Source organism: Vidua chalybeata, chromosome 1, assembly GCF_026979565.1.
Source record: "Vidua chalybeata isolate OUT-0048 chromosome 1, bVidCha1 merged haplotype, whole genome shotgun sequence".
NCBI lineage: Eukaryota > Metazoa > Chordata > Aves > Passeriformes > Viduidae > Vidua > Vidua chalybeata.
The window spans coordinates 47,211,606-47,233,486 of NC_071530.1; the positions used below are offsets into that span (position 1 = coordinate 47,211,606).

The 21,881-nt window shown below is 43.9% G+C and overlaps 1 protein-coding gene across 1 annotated transcript in view; it reads left to right on the forward strand.

Annotated features, from left to right (window-relative positions):
- The window catches only part of EEPD1 (endonuclease/exonuclease/phosphatase family domain containing 1), a 62,432-nt gene extending 41,045 nt beyond the window's left edge, over nt 1–21,387 (forward strand). Inside the window, exons 3-7 of the mRNA XM_053964179.1 lie at nt 8,428–8,538; nt 11,887–12,021; nt 13,226–13,358; nt 20,586–20,780; nt 20,890–21,387. Of these exons, the coding sequence (XP_053820154.1) occupies nt 8,428–8,538; nt 11,887–12,021; nt 13,226–13,358; nt 20,586–20,780; nt 20,890–21,089 (774 nt within the window). The 3' untranslated portion in view covers nt 21,090–21,387. The remainder of the gene's footprint in view (nt 1–8,427; nt 8,539–11,886; nt 12,022–13,225; nt 13,359–20,585; nt 20,781–20,889) is intronic.
- The last annotated feature ends 494 nt before the right edge of the window (nt 21,388–21,881 follow it).

Here is a 21,881-nt window from a genome sequence, read left to right on the forward strand (position 1 = left end):
TGCTTTCTATATTAAGGGCTAGGTTCTGATAAACTCATTGTCACCTCGTGCAGTTCTGGTAGTTCCTGGGTGAGTAAGGTTGTATTCACAGTGGTGTCATTTTACACCACACCGCAGAAATTGATTCCTGGGTTTCATGGGAAAATAATTGACCCAGGATTAAGCATAAAAAACCAAACCCCCGTGCCCTAAGAAAAAAATGAAAAAAACCTCCAAACAAACAAAAAGCCCCGAACAAAACCTCAGAAAAACTCCACAACCAGCAAACATCCAAAACCCACACAAACAAAAAACAAACCAAAACCATAAAAAGGTGTTCCCAGGAAGCCATTGACTCCTGCTTGCCTAGAACCTGATATCCAGTCCAAATAGTTTATGTCTCCAGACAACTGCTGCATGGATGCTCATGATTTTCATGATTCTGTGATTTTAGCACAGCTACTCAGTTGGGCTGGGTACTATTTGATGACAATTTAGTGCAACTACTTGAACTCAAACACTCAACTTTGGTAAAACCAGCTTGATTAAAAAGATATTCTCACAGTCACCAGGGCTTTTTATTCCTTTTTATATCATGTCAATCCCCTTGGCATGCCATTATAGCTGTTAATGATTATAGTGCCTACTTATGAAGTATAAAACTCTGTCTTGAAATGACTTCAGGAAGAAATTTGTGACCATCCTTGATGACCTCTTGAGCCTTAATTTATGAATTATGTTTAAAATAAAAAAACTCCTTACGAGTATGAAAAGAAGTAGTCATGAAACGTCTTCTGCCAAATGAGTTTATCCAACAAAGTACAAGGAAAAAGTTCAGCTTGTGGATGGAAACATGAAAAATTAAGAACCCATATATGTTCTACATGGAGGCCTGGTAGATATGGCTGTCCTGTATGCTGCCCTTCCTCCAAAGGGAAAGGGCAACATAGATTTCCACCAAGCATCTCTGAAGACACCTTCCCATTAAATGGCAAACTGGATGAAACATAGTGAGTATTCAATTTTGACAAGAGGCAGCTGAACATCCCATTATTCTTCACTAGTGCCCCCAGCACTAGAAATGTGTTAATGGAGTTATTGTATTGCCTCTTTCAGTTGTTTTGGTGCTCTGGGCCAAAGGTTCTTCCTTGTCTTCCTTTTGATGATCTATAAAAAGACACTGTTTATATAAATAATCACCTTTGTTTAGGATGAAGGTAGGAGAACAGGCCAGTGAATGATCTGAATTGTTGTTCTGGGAACACAGTGTTTAAAGGCGAGCAAAGAACTGGGTTTATGGGTAGCAATATGTTTTTTTAATCATATATTCAAAGATTATGAGAGTAATTTCCTCTTAGGTAGTACAGAAAAGTAAGTATTTGGGTGGCTGTGGTGAGCTGTAATTCATCTGGGAGGGCAGTGTAGAAACTCACTGTTAATCGTAAGTTTTTTCAAAGTAGGTAAAACTCATAAGTTTTTCCAAGTAAGTACTCAAAAGGGAAAGCAAGTAATTTGGGAGTGCAAACTTAGGCTCCTACCACTCCCCAATGGATCCTGTAAAGCCTGACTTAGGAAGAAGAAAAAATTATCTGATTCCAACAAGTTTGTATGTGGAAACAAACCATCACACACTTTTGATAACTGAGATAATGTTATGCTTATCAGCATAATTATTTCCGGCACATTCCCAAAGTACAATGGGTGAGTAACACAGCAGAGGCAGGAGAGGGGCGCGTGTCCAGCTGGACTCACATCCATGGGCTGGTTCAAAAGAGAGTCAAGCTCATGAAGGGGCTCAGATATCTGACGTGGGAAACAATGCCTTCAGTTTGAAAAACCTTCCAATCCTGCCAAGCATCATTTAGCTGCTGCCTAACCCCAGGGTGCCTTAAATGACGGTCTCCTCTGATGCTTTGCTGAGCAGTGCCTCTCTACAGACATAGAATTACCCACCTCTGAAGCAGGCAGAGGGACTGGACCACTTAGTTTCTAGCCTGTGTATAGCTGGGCTTGAAAAATGATCCTTCCTCATCCTATCTCCTCTGAGAAGGTTTCCTTTTTTAAAAGGAAAAGCTTAGAAGTGGTTTTTGCAGCAAAGCTGGGAATTCAGGTCACCACAAGGCTAACGGGAGTGAGGCTGCGGTATGGTGAGTGTTTGTTCTGTGGTCCATAACATAGTGCCTGGAGCTGTCATTCCAGAGCTGAGTGACAATCTGATCTTCAGAGGAAAGAAATCCTTCCTCTGTGGATGTCTGAATTACTGGTGTGCTCTTTAAGAAGCAGAAGCAGCACATTTTCCAGGAAAAAAAAATGAATCCTTCTTGAGTTGAGGAAAAAGCTATAGGTGCCTTCAGATGGACCAAGCTTTGGGGCCCCAATTTGCACATTTTTCCAACAAATGAGCTTTGTATGTCTATAGCACACAAAGGTATGCAGAGGTGGTGCCTGTGCCTATGGGTCTGGTATTATTTCTGAAGAAAGACAAGGAGTGAATATTTGGCTGTGCTGAAGGGCTCTGCCTTGATTTCACCTCTTGCAATGAGTGTATAGAGCTTTTTGAAGGGTGAATTAGGTAATTTGAAGAAGGTGGAGGGTAGCAAGAATTTATTTGGTCATGAATCTGGATGTTTTGATTTAGTTCTAGGAAGAATAAAGCAGTACAGAAAGGATGGGAAGGTGTTGCCCCAGGTCTCAGTGACCCAGTACAAATAGGACAGGCTGGTATGGCCAAAAGGACAGATAAGTTTTCCAGGCATGAATCTATGGCCTTTGCCTGTTCAGTGGATTGATTCCTTTTTTATTTTTTTTTCTTTGTCCTAGAATTTTTCTCCCAACTTTTACATTTTTAAAATTTTTTTCCTCAGCTCTAATGACATTGTAGAATTTTGTACAATACTGAGAAAGAGAAAGCTTTTTCCATCACAAATATATACATATGACTAAGACTGAAAATGATTCCCTGAAGGGGGGGTTGTTCTCTTTTGAAAACACTCATAATTACCTGCCTGTCAGACCCCTATCTGCCTTTGTGTAATATCAATACATGAACAACACAAGCAGTAAAGATTATGCGGTCTTTAATGAAGTCTTCCTGAAAGGGCCTATTTGAATGGGCATGTAAAAAATGTTATAACTTAAAATAGTGTCACCTCAGTTTTCCCACATGCTACTTATGTGGAATAGAGCTGGTGAGTGCATCCCGCACAGCAAGGAATGCATCTCTTTCTTATGTGTGTATTTTTCGACCGTGTTGCAAACAGGAAAGGGATATGCTTTAGAGAAAGGCAAACAAGCAATGAAGGCCTGAGACAACATTCTTGTCAGTGGGGTCCAGTGATGAGTCTCAGTTTCAGGTTTTAATTGTAATAACGCTTCCTTCCGTCTGTTACATTTGAGTATAGGAGAATCCAGGTGTCACTGAAATATCTGATGTTCCTCTGTGTCCTCTTCCTGAGTTGCTCCAGCCTGTGGGAAGTGCATTCAGTGTTACCCAGCTGCACAAGTGTGCTGAGCATCCTGGCCCCGCTGTGTCTTTGATCTCCTCTTGACTTGCCTTGCGCTGTCACGTGTGCCTACACCAGGACAACAGTCCTGAAGCCTCTGACCTTGCCCTACCTCAATAGCCAGTACAATAAAATACAGCACCCACAAGTCTCTTCAGCCCCCAACTCTGCTTTTCCTCCTCACAAACCTCATCTAACAAAACACTCATCTTCTGGAAGCCAAATCAGAAAGTTTTGCTTGAAAACCAAAGGTGTTGGTTTCAGGTTCTTGGAAATATTTGTAACATTTCTGCTCCTGGCTTTCTGGGTCAGACTTCATTAGGGTGAGCCAACTGTTAACTGTGTCCTGTGGTAGACTGGATTTGGATTATGGGTGTTCAAGTCTGCTTTTTCAATTAGAGATAAACGTACAGTCCAGTTGGATTGATAAGGAAAGGATAATGTGCATTTAATTCTTTATTTATACAGTACATAGGGATAGAGCAGGGAAATCAAGTATGGATTAAAAATGAGCATTGCCAGATGGTCTCATGAAGCCACTGTCAATTTTGTTGTATCTTCTATCAGAAATAAATTAGATCATATTTCAGGATGGGATTTTTTTGGAGAGTGTTGTAGGCCTTCTCCTCAAGCACCACTGCTCAGTTTACAAGGTCTATCTTAGAGCCCTTCTGTTTACTCTTTCTGGATGCACCAAGTCTGTCATACTGGAGATGCTCTGTAGCACAAAACAGCCCTTACCTCAAACTGCAAGTGTCTTTCCCCAGGGAAAGACAAATTTTGCTAATATGACACCTACACATAGCTGAGATGATAAGGAATTGATAGAAGTTTCTTACTCGTCTCTAGTACTCATTAAAGCTGCTCCCTCTAGTGCTTATTAAAAGAAAAGTAATATGTGACATCTAGAAAGGGAAAATTTATTCTGTCACTCTCATCTCTCTTCTCAATTAAGAGGAACCAAAATCACCTTTTCTTTGATGAAGCAAGTAGTTGTTTACCTCAACTGCAGTGCCCTTTTAGCCTGACAGCTTCTGTGTTAGTTAACCACAATGGATATTTAATTACTTTGAGTGCCCTTCTGAAGTTCAGGTGATGATTACTGCACCTAGACGTACCATGCCACAACAACAGGCTTACACTGCAATCTCCTCTTGACTGCTTTTTCTCCCCATGCCCTTCTTACAGCCTCTGCTCTGACTCCAGGTCTGAAATAAAGGTATCCTCCAAAGAGCAATCCCTGGGCTAATAAGAAATGTGTAATTTATTAAACCCTAAGGCATTGTTTTCCTGGGTCACATTTAGTTTCCTCGGGGTTGAGGAGTAGCCCATCTTCTTTTTGAGCAAAAGATGTTCACCATAAGGGAGGTCCCTGGCTCAAGGTGGTCCCAAGACGTGACATTACAGGAGTAACACTTGGCAGGCTAAGGCTTCCTGAGAAGGATGATCCTGCTGCACAAACGGGGTTGGCTGCACAAATAGCACCCCAAAATAAAACACAGAGTAACTAGGGCATCTTGAAGAAGAGGTGGTGGGAGCTGCTTGTGTGCAGAAATGCAGAGCGCTCGCTGGCAGCTCTACTAGTGGGCAGGGTTACTGCACTAGAGGAGACCAAACTTTATGCACAAGTTAGATGTTCTTGCAGTGCTTGGAGTACCCTGGGGAGGCAGGTAGGTGTGTTAGGAAGACTGTAACTGCCTTATGGTCTCCAGCATGTGCCAGCCCAGCACATGTTTTTTCCCCTGCTCCCAAATTAGTCCAAGACCCACTGCCTTCACTTCTCCAGTCGCTCCTCAAACGTGCATTTCTCCAGCTTCTTCCAGCTGCCCTCTGTTCTCTTCCTAAGTCAGCCATAAGCACCTGCTTCTGGACAGGCAGGGAGGGACAGGCTCTTTATCAGGGTGGACAAAGAGCAATTGAATCTTTGGATCCTCCCTTCTTGGGAAAATGACGTGTTGCTTATCAGCAATTCCAACAGAGCTTGTCCCAGTTCCTGAGGTAGTGGCTCTTATTGGTGCCTTGTATGCCAGATGGAGGCAATCATAGAACTGCAGACTAGTTTTTGATTGGAGAAGACCTTAAAGATCATTGAATCCAATAGGCAGGTAGTTACCTGACACAAGGACGTTGACCTCTCACAAGCACAGGCTTCCATTTGTTTAGAGTATGCCTTGGAGCCTGGTGCTGCCATTTTCCTGCTCCTTGGCAGCACTGCCTATCCCACAAAAACCAGCACCCAGCTGGCTGAGAGACCACAGGGCATCTGTATAAATAAGCCCTAGTGCTGTTGGTCTCACAGTGTGTGTGTGTGTGAGCTTTGACTTGGTATATGTTCGTTATAATGAAGAAGATGATTGAATTTCAGGAAATTTGCACCTTGAAAAGCTCTAGAGAAAAAGCTAGAGCTTTTTTCCTTAGGAGGATTTTTGGGGGGCGGGGGGGGGGGGGGGAAGTTGTTTTGATTGACTGAGATATTATTTTTGGTTTTTCTTTACCACTTTAAGAACTGCCTCTCAAAGGGGTTGGCATAGCTCTAACTTAGCTTTGCAAAAGAGGAAAGGCATTTTTTTCATTCCCAATGTGGACTAGGAGCTTGTCTGTGTATTTTTGCTGCATGAGGGAAAACGTAATTTTGGTTGACGTTGGGTTTTGTGGGCAGAACAACATGATTTGAAAAATGCCATTCTCACTTCAGCAAAAAAACATGACCTCAGCAAGTATGCTGTCACAGCTTCAAAATATGTGTGCCTGTAAGCCTTGGAAAATGAGTACAGATTGAAATCAGCTGCTGTAGGCCAAGTTCTCCATGGCTGCAACCGTACCCAGAATGGGCTTTTTTTTTCTGAACAAACTGTGTTATCTCATTTGTTGTCTTTTTGTTTCTACAAAGCCAAATCAAGGCTTTAAAAAAAAATCTGTTTGAAGGAAACAAACTATTCAAACTAGTCGACTGCAGATGCTCTTTTTAATAAAATGATGGTTTCTGTAGGATTTTTTCCATCCTGTCATATGCTTTATGCTAGCTGGACCTTCTAGGCAGCTGCAACCTAGAGATAAGTCTTTTGTCAGGTTACAGTTGAACTCCTAATTTCAACAATATTTTTGTTTTTCTAATTCAAGTTATTTAAGTGTTAGAAAACTCATTGACCAAATCCACTCTGTTTGAAGACATAAGAATGGCATCAGGAGTAAGTAATTATTGTTGCCGTGATTTATTGTCTTAGTTGGGGTAACACCTGCTGATCAGCTGAGAGCAGAGCTGTGTTCCCAGGCTGTGCAAACACCCTACCTGCCTCTGAGTTCCATAAATCAGCCCAGCCCCAGCACTACTGCAGAAGGTACATAATGGGCAACAATGTTACTGTGGCATCTTGAATAAGAAGCCCCAGCCAAACTCTGCACGTCAGAAAACTGTTTTAAAAGCTGTGCCAAGCGTTTTTGCTTTGGGTGTGCAACCAAAACAGCTCTTAGTCTTCTGAGGCAAATACGGGTGCCTGAGAACCAATGCCTACAGCTTCAGTCTGCAGGATGCTGAACTTGCAGACAAGGGAGTCAGTGAAAGATGAGAGCTTGATTTTAGTTTCTGAATCAAAAGATAAACATGAAAATTACTATCCCATCATTTTAATGATATCTATATAGGAAATACTTATATCTGTGCAGCTCTGTAGCTCTTCAAACTGTGTTAGACACATCCCACTACAAAGAGTCACTGTGCACACAAGGTTATTCTTTACCTTGCAAATCCTTTGTTAAATTGCTGCTTGATCTGGAGGAGTACTCTAGATCCAAGACTTTGCCTGAGGATCCTTCTTCGCTGTGAAAGCCTCTGCATTTCAACCCAGTTTCTCCAGTATGACGCAAGATGATGCACAGTGGAAGTCCCTGTTGCTCTTCCACAGGGCTGATTTTTCCCAGCCCCTTTCCCTACTGCCAGAACCTCTGCCACGATCACGGCATCCAACTGCTGCCTATCCCTGTCAGCTTCCAGCCAGAGCCTGCCTGGAGCAAACATCAGCCTTGCAAAGGACTCTAGCTCCTGTTGAGCCTGGTTTTGAAAAACTGCTAACAAAAAGCATTCTATATTGTCTGCACAAAGGAGTTTCAGATCCCAGAAATTCCAGGGTGGTTTTTCTTATTTAGTTAGTTAGTCAGTTACTTTTATTTCAATCTCAAGATGTTACACAGGCAGACTCAGGGGCTCTCCACAGTGTCCACAGTTCTGGTATCTCTGATCTGCTGGGCATTGGGATGCAGCCTCTCTAGCTCTGACCATGAGCTTGGACATGTAATGGTGTCTGAGTGCTGTGGCTGTTCAGCAGTGACCAAGGAAATGAGCACCTCTGGGAAGCGTGAGAAGGACGTGCTAGAACTGCGTGCAAGTGTGCAGCTGCTTCCTTCATGCATGGAGGAAATCAAGCACGTGTCCCTGGCATAAAGTCAGAGGAGCCTTAACCCCAAAACTCCAGATACTGAGCTTGGCCTACACCCTTCCTCTTATGGCGTGCTGGTGGCTGTGTTGTTGGAGCGGGGCCAGCCACACTATGGGGGCCTCCTGTCACCAGGAGGATTCGGCAACTGTTTGTGAAGCCCCAGGCAGGGGTGGGATAGGTGCAGCCAGCATCTTCTGAGGCAGCACAGAGGAAACCCCTTTCCAATCAAACAAGTAGCTCTGGAGGAAAAGAAAAGGGTCTGAGGGATAAATGTTCTACTTGCAGCATTTGCACTGAGTTATTTTAGTTTTTATTTATCTTCAATTTGGGGGTGAGTCAGCCTGGGATGTGGTTCAGACCACCTCCTTTGCAAGCCTTCAGGGAAGGAAGAGAGCACAACCTGTCCTCCTCTGTGCCACTTACCAGTGCTTTACTACACATTTTATTTTGCAAGTTTTTTTTTTAAACTCTCCAAGCTGATGTTATTTTTTTCCCCTTTCCTCTCTCTCTAGTTTTGTATGGAGCTGAACCAGCCAACGCTGCCAAACATCCGCAAGTGGAAGGGCCCTAGAGGATGTTGGAAGGGTGTTGTTTCCGAAAAACCCTCAGGCCAGCTACACAAGGTACATTAATCCCTAAGTTTGAACTTTGACTTTGCTTTTTTTTCCCCTCTAACCAAGGACATATTTTGAATGTTTAAGGCAACACTTTTTGCAAATCCTTTTTGGCAAGGTTTGCATTTCTTGTTTTTTAAGCTGGCTGTTCCTATAGCTTTTAATTTGACTGTACAATTTATGTTTTGGGAGACTTGTGTCACACTTGTAAGGAGGAAGATGTGTGTGTGTATTTGGTGTGTATGTTTTTGGGGGAGGTGGACAAAAGCAGTACAGATAAATAGATGAAAAGCTATGCATTTGGACAAGGTTAGAGTCCTGCGTTTTTCCCGTGGTAGGCTGCAGTACTTTTGACATTTTTTGTGCAAGTCACCTGAGCTTGCTCCCTGGTGCTGCACTGGCTGGCATTTGGAAGAACTTCCCATTTCCCTAGTTTGCAAGTGAAGAGTCCTCAGAGGAGCCCTGCAGCTTGCCATCCTCACCTGGAAGAGTTTACCTTTTGTGTTCCCCAGAGTCCTCAGCACAGGTGTTTAAAATCCTGTGGACTCCATTTGAAATCTGCACCATGTTGCACTGTGCTTTTCCCTGCAGCATCTTCTGCTCTGGGAATATATATATACATGTTTAAATGTGTACTGCAGGGAGGTACTTACTTGTTAAGGTGGTAACAGCTGCACCTGCCTACCCTTGACAATATTCATAGTGTAGCTGCACTGGGCTGGACATCACTAACAGTGCCCAAAAGCAGTTTCTCCCAAGGGAAATCTCTCTTTTTCACCTTTAAGGGTGCTAATGAGTTTTTGGAGCAGTGTCCTTTTTGGGCTGGAGACCGTTGTTGCTAAAGAGGGTTGTTCTCATGGTGCAGTTATTGCACCGTGTGGATGTTGTTGTGGGTAGAAGCAGGATCTGAGACCTGTCACATAACAAGTAGTGCCTGTTAGCACATGGGTCAATCTTCAACAATCTATTGATCCAGAATGATCTATTCTGAGCACTGTTATATACTAAATATGTGGCTGCAGTTGTGTCCTATAGCCATGCTACTTAGAATCCACATTTCTTTATTTTGGCTTTTCCAAATCAGGTTGCATCACCGTTCTCTGGTTTTGGACTCATGTTTTGCAGGTGCACCTCCTTTTATTGCCCTTTTGAGAAAAACCCACGAATGAGGGAAAAATAAACACAAACAAATCAAAACCCACCACCTGAGCAGGACAAGGATTGTACTCTAGCTAGACAGACACAGAGTGTCTGAATGTGTCTAAAGTTTAATACAATTCACACTGAATTGCAGTGCAGAATGTAAATGCCCTTCAGGACATTTTTATTTGTGGCTGGAGTTTTCCTTTGGGATCTCTTGTTAGGCCAGATCATTAAAACACTGAATATAAATAGTTGTGTAAAGTTGTCAAAGTTGTTCCCTCCACTTTTTCCTTTCTTACCAAGAATTATTAATAAATATCTCAGAATTTCTATGTTAAATTCAGAGTCTTTAGTCAGTTATTTCTTGAGCTGTACTTCCAAAGATAACAATGGCAGCTTTGACTACAGGGTGCCTAAATAAAAATGATCATCCACCTTGTTTTACTGATAGGTATATAAGGATGAATGGTTCCCAAAATTATGGGAGAAATGTGCAGCCAAACTAAAAATAGAAATTTTATCTACTTGACTCTTCTTTTTAACAGGAATCTGGCTGAGCTGTAGAACCCTTCAGTGAACCAAAAAGTCTCTTCTTTTTCTGGGGCTAGTTAGTGAGTGTGTCAGGTTTGAGGGCCGTGTACACAAATGCACTGAGGTAACACAGTGTAACCCCAAGAGCAAAGCATCTTTGGCACCAGCTGATTTTGTGATGCTGTGTAGGGCTAAATAAGACAAATGGTGGATGGTGCTTCTGGCTTATGCTTCCATACAGTCTGAGCATTTCAACCAGGCAATTACTTTTGACTGCCATATTGATACGAAGTCTGGAGCCTGGAAATAGCCAACAGCTGTTGACAGCAGTGTTATTCTTTCATGTCTTTTCCTCTATCAGATTTTAGACTTTAGGCTTCTTACTGGTGGAATAATTTTGTCAGTATTTTAAAGGTGACTTATCAAAGGAGCTACCAAAGAATTTGAACCAGCCTTAATCCTTTCAAGGCCCTTGGGAAGTCAGCAGAGCAGTTAACACTTTTTTATTGCAGCTGAAATGGAGAAAACTCTTCCTTGCAATGGATTTAACTGTGATTTGCTGAGGGAAGTGGGTTTGAATGATGCCAAGGGAAATGGTGTCTGGGTGATGGGAGAAGAGGCTGACAGTCTTTGAATTAGAAACTGCTGCTGGTGTGACAGCTTTCTGAAAATGCCAATTGCACATCATGAAGTAATCAAGAAAGAAGCCCATTCAGGATCATAGAAGCAGAGCTGAAAGGAGCAGAGAGCTGAGCATGAAGCATTCAAGCTGGAAAAGAGAGAGAAATTGACAAGGCTGAGAGGTCTAGACCAGATTTCACACTAAGAGAGTGAAGGGGCCCAGATATTTATAGCTTGCGGGTGAAAAAAAGGCTGTGAGATGGTGTGGAGCCTGGGGAGAAGGAACAACTATGCACAGCTTGTCTGCTGCAAGCCCTAGCAGTCACCCAGTGAGACCTCAGGGCACCAAACTCATGGTTAGACAATTAATCATGTGAGTAACAAATTGCCTGATTACTAACCACGCTCAGAGGTAACCAATGCCTTGCCTGGAGTAGGAGGAAATGGGGACACATCAGCCCAAACACGCACACGAAGGGCAGCATCCTTCACCCCTGCAGTGGTCCTGACCACACTCTGCTTGTAGGAGATAAAACAGACTATTAAGTCCTTGGCTTTACTGGAGCAGTGCTGGAATTAACTAGGTGTCCAATAGCCAGTGTGCAGGTGTGAGGGGCTGTGAGTAGCAGAGTGATGCGTGTTTCAGCTTGGCACACTCACTCTTCAGTGAAGTCAGTGGAGCTTCCCAGGAAGCATTCCTCCCACGTCTGGTGAGAGTTTTGGCAGGGGTGAACTGAAGAAGCCTATTTGTCCTCTGTATCTTCCACTGATAGCCCAGGAAGCCGTTTCTCCTTTATGCTTGGGCACAGCCAATTGGGCTTCCTGCCCTCAGCAGACACCATGCCTGGATATAGATATAGATATAGATATAGATATAGATATAGATATAGATATAGATATAGATATAGATATAGATGGATGGATGGATGGATGGATAGATAGATAGATAGATAGATAGATAGATAGATAGATAGATAGATAGATATGGGGCTACATTTGGGCAGAATGTTTTGTTTTTACCATCTTGTGACCAGCATTTCTCTTTTTCCTTTTTAATTCCAGGGAGTTGAATATTCTGGCTTCCTCTGGGATACAACAGCTGGCATTGAGCTGAAAGATGCCTCATCTCAGGAGACTGCACAGACTAATGGCAATGGGAGGCACTCATATCCTCATCCTTATCTTGCACATTTCAAGGTAACTGCCACAGTGCCAGTCCAACCTTTCAGTACTTTTACTAAAAAGAATTTGGCTGTGATGAAAAGAGACACAGCCTTCTCACAGATAAAAATTTGCATGAGCCTCTGTCCCTTCTTATGGCTGTCCCATGGCTTGATTATGGATAGGTGCTTAATGCACCTTAATACATGTGGTAGTTCACCACAGTCAGTCCTTTCCCTTGCTCCTGTGGGAGCAAACCCTGCTGCAAGGGAGTATTTGAGAGCCTGAGGGTCAGTGAATGCTCAATAGCAGCCAGGCCACAGGGCTGAGATTCTTGTCAGTGCCACAAAGACGGATGAGTGCAGGGAGAATGGAGATGGATTCTGTGTGTGTGTGTGTGTGTATATATATATATATATGAGTATGTGTGTGTATAAGGCACAGTGTTCCAGTGAGACTTGGGCTGGCCTATGTTATGTTGCTGTCACACTTCAGAGTTTCCATTTTATAGCTTTTTCACTAGGGCTAAACCTATCTAAAAGAGCATCATCACTTCTACAACCAGTATTTGGGAACATGCTGGAGCAAACATATGAACAGAGAGAGCCCATCTCCACACAGGCTGTGATGAAAGGGTCCAGTTTAGGGAACTTGATGTCTCTGGCAATGCTTTGAGAGAAGCATTAATTGAACAATTATTAATTAATAAAGTATTAGCAATTAATTGATCATACAAATACATCAAGGTGATCCCCAGAAGGTGAACAGGAGATTGCAGGGAGCCAACAACTCCTTTCAAGGTACATTAAGTTTCTTGGTTAGTCTCTGTGACAAGCCGGGGCTAATCACAAGACAGTAGTAATTAGCCCCTGTAACGACCATGACATTATTTGTAGCTTATTAACAACTGGTTTTGCATAAACTGATTTTCATAAGCAGCTGACTTCTTTCTGCTGACTTTTTCACCACAGTGGTGAAAGGAAGCTGTTTGCTAATGCAAACCAGTTTCCCCAGAACTGAGAGGGTATGAGGTTACTGCAAACAAAGCTGCAAAATGCAAATGCCTCCGTCCTCTTCCTCTCCACACTGAGACACACCACGACACACCACATATACAGCAGCATGAGTCCTACTGCCCTAGATTTACTACTGAAAGTACTGGGAGCTGGCACATGGTTTTGTGTTGTGACCTTCCATTCCCCACGTGCATGGTATCGATTTCTCCTCCTTGCTCCCCCAGGTTGGAATGAATGACCTGACCGTGGTTAACCTTCACCTGGCCTTGCCACCCTCCGCAGGAGAGAGCACTGGGAAGAACCACGACAGCCACAAACTGGCAGCCTGTGCGCAGAATTTGCAGGAGACTCTGAAAGGTAAGGCAGGGGTTTTTCCTGCCAGCTATCACGTGCACACCATTTAATTCAAAGGAATTTTTTAAATAGTGAACTTTGTCTCAGTGAACATTTCAGAAATACACTTATCAGCCTCACAATTGTCTTTACCCATATTTGTGTGATGTATAGCGTGACAAATGTGCTTTTTTCCCTTGCTCATTGTCTTACAGTCTTTCCTAATTAACACAAACAGCAGAGGAGATCCTATTGGCTTTGACAACATTTTTTCAAATTAAGTTCCTTCTGTTTTTGTGCTACTGTAACAGCAAGTTCAAAGGAAAATCACTAGAGTTGAGACCCTATTTTAAGTGCTTTGTGGAAATGACACCTACCTGTTAACAGAGCAAAGCTTAATTATTTTTTTTTCTTCCAAGAGAAATAGGTTCTATATATTTAATTTTTGGATAATTGGAAGCTCTTTGGAAAACCCAATGCAAATTCGCAGATGACTGCTAATGAGAAAAGAGACCAAATCCTGCTTTGGTACCTGGATGTAATATGGAGAATAAGTTTATTGATTTCAAATAAGTTGCTCTGGCTTTACACGAGGATGAAATTACACCAGAATTTAGACCTGAGCTTGAGCACTGAAATAGGCAGCTGGATTTCTTTACTTCATTTCTGTGAATTTGGTTTTTACTTTGAAGGTTGCAATTATGTTTAACTTCCTGTGAAGCAGAACAAGGCAGTTAGATTCTAAATGTTGCTGATCCTGTTATTGGAACAGAAAAAGTCTAGCCCTTTGTTTACTGCTTCAGAAAGATGTGAAAGGGTTGCAAGGTTATTCGCGTGATGATTTTCAACTTGGCCCAGCTCAGCAAGTTTGGTTACTTGGAAGTGTTAATATCCCTCTTGTATAACTCAAGAGGTATTTACAGTTTTTCTACGTGTTCTATTGTCGTTCCTTTTGAGCTGCAGAAGCCAGTCAGAACTATTTTAAGTGCTACTGATTTAAGTATTTGTCCATGTACTTTAAAATTGGAAAGGATGAAGGTAAACAAAAGGATCATTTGTTTAATCCCCAAAGGCTGAACTGAAACATGGGATAAATGTGTAGCTCTTCTGAAGTTAACTGAGCTGCACTTCCACTGCATCTAAATTTAGACTGTTGGTGTTACCTTTATTTCATGTTTTAATTTTCATATGGCAGGCACATTACTGGAGCATGCTTGTTCTTGGCTTAGTCTTTCACAAAAGAAGAAATTCAGATTCCTCCAAACTTGTGGGATGCAGGTGTGGTCTCCTAAGGAAATGGTAGTGCACACATGTGACTTTGAAGTACTGAATTACCCTGCCAAAATGAATTTCGTGCTTAAAATTACCACCATCCTTCAATTTCTTCCAAATTAGTCCACAAAATATGTGCAGTAAGAACTGATTTGTCTGTGGGTACTGCAGTAAATTTGAGTTTCTGTTCCCATTTTGCTAACAGATGCCTGTTCTATTATCTTTTATTCTTACTAAGAGGCAGGTGAGCATTTAAGGAGCATTGTTTACTATCCACAGCCTCCCTTAACGCAGGGCATAGTATCCTCATATTTCTCCCCATATTTCTCCCATATTAGGTTTGTGGGTCCTGGTTCCTTTTTCCCTCTCTTTTCTTCCCTTCATCAGCACTGGAGAGATGCAGTGGCTGTTAGTTGCTCTTTACAGCAGCTCTTCTGTCTTCTCTCAAGAGCTCCACCAGTTTGTCTCCAGTGGTGTGGCGTGGTGGTGTGTGGTGACCATGGGCAGCACACAGATGTTATTCTGGATGTCCTGGTAGTGGCTGGACCCAGGGGCAAGGGTGCTGGGTGCATTGTGAGAGTCCTGAGGAGAAGAGCTTGCAAGTGCTGGTGGATGAGTAGCTGGACATGACCCAGCCATGTGCACTTGCAGCCCAGAAAGTCAGCCTCATCCTGGGCTGCATCAAAAGCACCATGGCCAGCAGGGCAAGGGAGGGGATTCTGTCTCTAATCTGCTCCCATGTGACCCCACCTGGAGAGCTGCATCCAGCTTTGGGATCCCCAACGTAGGAAGGACACGGACCTGTTGGAGCAAGTCCACAAAAGGGCTGTGAAGATGATCAGAGGGCTAGAACACCTCTCCTGTGAAGAAAGACTGAAGTATCTGGGGTTGTTCAGTCTGAAGAAGAGAAGACTTAGGAAATATCTTACAGCAGTCTTCCAGTACCTGAAAGTGGCCTATGAAAGAGCTGAAGAGGGACATGTAGTGATGGAAGAAGGGGGAATGGCCTTAAACTGAAAGAGAGTAGTTTTAGATGAGATATTAGGAAGAAATTTGTGGTTGTGAGGGTGGTGAAGCACAAGTTGCCCAGAGCAGCTGTGGATGCTACCTCCTTTGCAGTGTTCAAGGCCAAGTTGGATGGGGCTTTAAATGACCTGGTCTAGTAGGATGTGTCCCTGCCCATGACAGGGGTTCAAACTAGATGACCTTTAAAGGTCCCTTTCAATACAAACCATGCTGTGATTCTGTGATATCTTCTCCCATGTGGCTTGGCCATATTCCATGAGTTACCCATGCATCAGACACTGGGCTTACAAGACTTCTGAGAAGACTTCTTAGCAGCCAATGTAACATCACATCCTTCTCATCATATGTGTGTCACCCTGTTCAGGAAGGATTTGAGCATTTAAGAGTCTATTTAATTAATGAGGGAATTCATCCAGGGCATGGTAAAGGGCATGTCAGGAAGTGTGTCCTACAGATGTCCCCTTGGCCTGCCATGAAGCAAAGGAGGGTTTCCGAGTTCCTGCAGAGATTTCAACACTGCAGACCTTCTGCAGGCACTGTCAGTCCCTCAGCTGATTGCCTTGGCACACCAGAGCTCAGCCACTGCAGCAGAGGGCTGAGTTAAGGTTCTGCTTTGCTTTGCTGGCCAAGAGCCATCTGCAGGAACTGCCAAAATTTGCTGGTGCTTTAGTGAATTTGAAGATGCCTTTGCACACAGACCAGACTTATTTTTTCACCTGAAGAGTTCTCCATTGACAAGGGCATGGTTGCTTCAGGCCCAGAGGGTGTGAATGTGTGTGGGAGCATTGCTGAGAGTCATGAACAGGACACGTTCCTGGCTGCTGTGGGCTTTATGCCACCACGTCCCAACAGATGGAGGCTCAGGGTCCTTGTGGGCAGTACAGTCTGTGTCAGGGACCTTTGCAGCAGAAGATTGGTTCTTAAGAGAGCTCCTGCTGCTCTGTCTGTTGGAGGAGGAGGAGGACCAGATTGCATTGACCAAGGAGCCCCCGACTCCTGAGGAGCAGAATCAAGCCCTGCCAGTCTTAAACTCATTTCCTCCAAAAGAGGAAAATCATAGCACAGCACCAGTAGCATTGTCTTAATTTTCTATTTTTCTCTCCATCTTATTGTAACTGTGGGCATCATGATTGCAATTTTTGATCAGTTATCATCCCTCATTATGAGCAAGGGCATGATTTCTTCCAGAACTTTTGCTAAGTTTGGCTGAGAGCCATTGGGGCTCATCCATGAGACCCCTGAGAGCTGCAGCTGCTGTGGGAAGCTCTGCTCCCTGCCTCTGCTGAGAGACCCAGGAGTGTCCAGTTAGATAGAGTCACACACTCAGGAAGATCCAGGCGGGTTCACTTCCTTCCCTCTCATGGCTGGATGTCTATCAGGGTCTTGGGAGGCAGACAAGACACGAAACTGCAGTTCTGGCGTGCTTGGTGTTGTTGTTGCAGGAGCTGGCAGAGTTGAGAGTGAGCCAGGACAAAGGGGAAATGAAGTCGGTGGTTGTCTAGAAAACTGGTTGCTTGCTCTTCCTTGCTTAGCATAGGGCTGCCTGATGTATTCCCCACTCTTTTGCAGTCTGAGGAGCCCCAGAAGCTTCTCTCAGAGGGGAACCAAAAGTACTCCTTTCTCTCCCCAATAGCAAATGGGGTTTCAGCTTCTTAACATGCTCCAGCCTATTCTGTCTGTCAACTTCACACTTTGTTATGATTTTATGCTTAGTTATTCTGCATGCAAATTTTAAATGGGCGAAGAATATCATGATTCCCTCCCTGGGCAGTCAGCTGCAGGCTGACTTCTTACCTCCTTCCAAGCATGCATCCAAGTGCTGGGTCTTTTATACTCTGCTATTTATAACCTCTCCAGAATGGAAAGGTTAAAATTTTCAGTCAGTTAAAATTTTCACTTGTAAGTACAGTGGGGTTTTTTCATAGATTTTTCATGTAAGGGAGGTAGTCTTGAAGATTTGCTAAAAAAAATCATGAGTAGTTTAGGATAGAATAGAATAGATTTTGTTCATAATCAAGGTACTGCTGTTAAGATCCCAGCCTGTCTATAATTTTTAAATACCAAGGATGTGCTCCAGGGGTTTCTGTAATGGCCTTTTCCCAAATAGTGTGGAGATGAAAGCATGGAAGGAGCCAAGTGCTGCCTGGGCCATTAAGCAAGTGTTAGCACTGAAGGACCAAAGTTACACTTCAGGATTCCTGGTCCTGCCAAGCAAGAGATCTTGCAAGAGATCTTTGTCATGAGATGCATGCACAACTACTAGCTCACAGCAGGCACAGTCTGACATCAGTCAAAAACTGATTTTTCTTTTGGGTTCTGATGGAGCTTAGAATAACTCAGGTTCAGATTCAGGTGGGTTTTTTCCTTCAAAGGTGGGAAGACTGCTGTAATGAATGCTTTCTAGAATAATATTTAAACTTCATGTTATTTACAATATGATTTGTGACTTAAAAAGGGTCGAGAAACCACAAAGAATCTCACTAACTATTCATTGCCCCTCTGCATCTTAGCAAGCACCATGTTTTGAAGTATTTGTAAGTAGTATGCCCTCAGTCTCGCTTGTTCTCTTGCCCTTTCCCAATTCATCTTTCCTGCCCTGCAAGACAGGAGTGGAATAGATTTTGCCGAGCTTGTGCTCCCTCTCCTGGATAGCGAATTCTACAGCAACAGCAAAAAATGAAGAGGTTTATCCGGAGCACTGAGTATGGTAGAGAAAGTCTGTCCACCCGATCCCCTCTCACACTTCAATCCCAGGAAAGAAAAAGCTTATAGACTTATATCTATAGCTTATAGCTCATAGATCTCTCTTCTGAAGTCAGCTTTGGCATATTTTTTTTTGCGCATTTGTGCCTCCTTCAGCATCCTTCTCCAGCGGCAAGCAGTGACATGGAAGCATCTCTGGTCAGCTGTCACCATTCTTCAGTTGTCTTGTCAGATATTTCTGCCAGTGGTTTGAGATGGGCACCGAGGCGTGCGCTTTGTCCTCTTATCCCAGGACACAGGTGGAATGTCTGCATCCACATCTGTGGGGCTAGGAGAGCACACATGGATATGAAATTAGAGTCTGGAGTTTCTCACTCATTAGGGTTGGAAACAAAATGTAACTGAAGTAATTTTCTGTTCCAAGTTGAGCAGTATCCCTTCAGTCAGCCAGGCAAAAGAAAGTTGGTGTAGTCAGCGAGTGTCTGTGTGGTTTCTCAATTCCTGCCATCAGGCTTGTAGACTGCTCCTTGGTCCTATTCCTTGGGATTATTTAATGCAGAGGTTAGAATGAGCACTGCACTTTTGGCAGTGTGGTATATACCAGCATAAGGCTGCATCTTCCTGGGTGCCTCACAAAAGTGTCCTTGACTCTTAAAGAAAATCTATTTTTAAAAATGCCCACATAAGTTAAAGCCAGAAGATATTTCTTGCAGAAAAACAAAACAAAACAAAAAAAAAGGCACAGATTTCTAAAAACCTCTGAGACTAAAACTGCTTGACTTTGAGTTTGTCACTAACAGGGAGTATCAAGGAAAAGACACTAACCTTTGGGCTTCAGTAAAGCCTGTCTCTCACAGTATCCTTCTGGACAAAATGTCCAGCACACAGCTGGATAACCATGTTACATGATGGGTGAGCAACCAGGTCACAGATCAGGCCCAAAAACTTACAGTGAATGGGGTGACATCAGGCTGGCATCTGGTCACTAGTGGGGTTCCACAGGGCTCCATCCTTGGCCCAGTTCTTTTCAGCATCTTCAGTAATGGACATGGGACTTGAAGGAGGAGTTTGAGGAGTTTGAAAACAGCACTACATTGTAAGGAGCTGTCAACTCCCTTGAGGGCAGACAGGTCCTACAGAGAGACCTCAACAAACTAGAGAGATGGAAAATCACCAACCATATGAAGATTAACAAGTTCCAGATTCTGCACCTGGGATGGGGCAACTCTGCTTGTGTGCACAGACTGGGGAATGAGAGGCTGAAGAGCAGCCCTGTGGAAAAAAGACCTGGGAGTCCTGGTCGATGGCAAGTTGAATGTGAGTCAGCGGTGCCCTGGAAGTCTGGAGGGCCAACCATGTCCTGGGGGGCATTAGGGACAGCACTGCCAGCCAGGCAAGGGAGGGGATCGTCCTGCTCTGCTCTGCACTGGGGCAGCCTCACCTCCAGTGCTGGGGGCAGTTTGGGATGCCACAATATAAGAAAGACATGAAGCTGTTAGAGAGTGTCCAGAGGAGAGCAATGAGGATGTTGAAAGGGCTTGCGGGGAAGTTGTATGAGGAACAGCTGAGGTCACTTGGTCTGTTCAGCCTGGAGGAGACTGAGGGGTGATCTCATTGTGATCTTGAACATCCTCAGGAGGGGAAGAGGAGGGGCAGGTACTGATCTCTTCGCTTTTGTGCCCAGTGACAGGACTTGAAGGAATGGCCTGAAGCTGAGTTCAGAGTTTGGGTATTAGGAAGAAGTTGGGTATTAGGTTGGGTATTAGGAAGAAGTTCCTCACCCAGAGGATGGTTGGGCACTGGAACAGGCTCCCCAGAGAAGTGATCACAGCATAAAGCCTGAGTTCAAGAAGTGTTTGGACAACGCTCTCAGGCATATGGTGTGACTTGGGGTGTCCTGTGCAGGACCAGGAGTTGGAATCAATGATCCTTATGAATTCCTTCCATTTTTGTTTACATTTTGTTTCCTTCCAACTCAGCATTTTCTATGATTCTATGACCCTATAATAAATGAGATGATATTTTAAAACAAGCATCAAATGTGTACTGGCTAGTTTTATTGTCATGAAGAGAATGGCAATGAGTAAATAGTCAGTGAAAAAGGCTTCAAACAGCATTTCTTTCAGGAGTTCAGAGTACAATCACTTTGTTTAGTCAGTATTTGTATTTTCCCTCTTTCCATTAATCCTCTTGTACTTGAGTGATGGATGTCCATTCCTCCCATTCTTTTCTATTTTTCCTGTCTTCTAGGAGAAAAAGATGTGATAATCCTTGGAGATTTTAACCAGTCCCCAGACAGCAGCGACCATGACATCCTGAGAAAGGAGAAGTTTCACCACCTGGTCCCTTCCAGCACCTTCACCAACATCAGCACAAAGAACCCACAAGGGTCCAAGTCGCTGGATAACATCTGGATCAGCCGGAGCTTGAAAAAGGTTTTCACAGGTAGAGTTGCTTGAGTGAAGTCGTGTAACCTTTAGCTAGTTTAGCCTCGCATACCCATTGCTTTGGGCAGTGTCACCTAACGTTTTCCCTGTGATTCTCTCTGATGCAGGCCACTGGGCTGTCGTGCGAGAAGGGCTCACAAACCCATGGATCCCCGATAACTGGTCCTGGGGTGGGGTGGCTTCAGAGCACTGCCCCGTGCTCGCTGAGTTTTACCTGGAAAAGGACTGGAACAGGAAGGAGGTGACGCGGAATGGGAACGGGGTGACGGTTGAACGCAACAACTCCCACACTAAGCACGAACGATGATGTGAACTTGAGGGTGCCTCTCCTGCCACCCAGGGAAGACTCTGGTCACTCATGACTTCATGGCAGAGCAGGACTGCCTTCCCCTCCCTCTCCTTCCTGCTCTCCTCCCTGCACCTAGAAGGCATCAACACTTGATTTTGGTGGTCCTGGCTTTGTGCCCCTCCTGGACAGTTCTGGATGGAGTCTCATGGCAGCAGAACAGTCTGCAACTTTTTCCAGGGACACAGTGGACATTTCCACACCTGGAGATTTGGATGAGAATTGTACAGAAAATAAAGTGTACTTTTAATATTGGAAAGCTCTTTGCTAAAATGCAGCTGAACAGGGTTTTGCTGGGAGGGGGAAGGGCAGGTGATGGTTATTTTCCTTTGCCTGCTTGTAAATTGAGGTAATAAGAGAGGCCTCAAAAAGAGAGACACAGTGGACATTGTTGGCAAGTCTCAAATGCCATTCAGCACTTGAAAAAGCTGCTGGAGCTGATCCTTATGCGACCTGCAGTGAGACACGAGTGGTGCCTCTGCCCCAGCCTGGAGAGTCACTGTTCCTCCGCAGCCCCATGAATGCATCCCCTCATCCTTTCTTTCCTTCTCCCTTATGCTCCTAGCAAGGTAATTTTGGCCCAGAATAGCTTCCTGGAGCTTGACTTTGTCTTTTTGTTTGGTGCAACATTCAGTTTTGGGTTTTCCTCCTGCACAATAGTTTTCAGGAGCTGGGAAAGCACCAACTTGTCCCTCTGCATGGCCAGGTCCACTTCTCCAGTGCCCTTTGCCTTGCTCCCTGTTGGGGATCTCA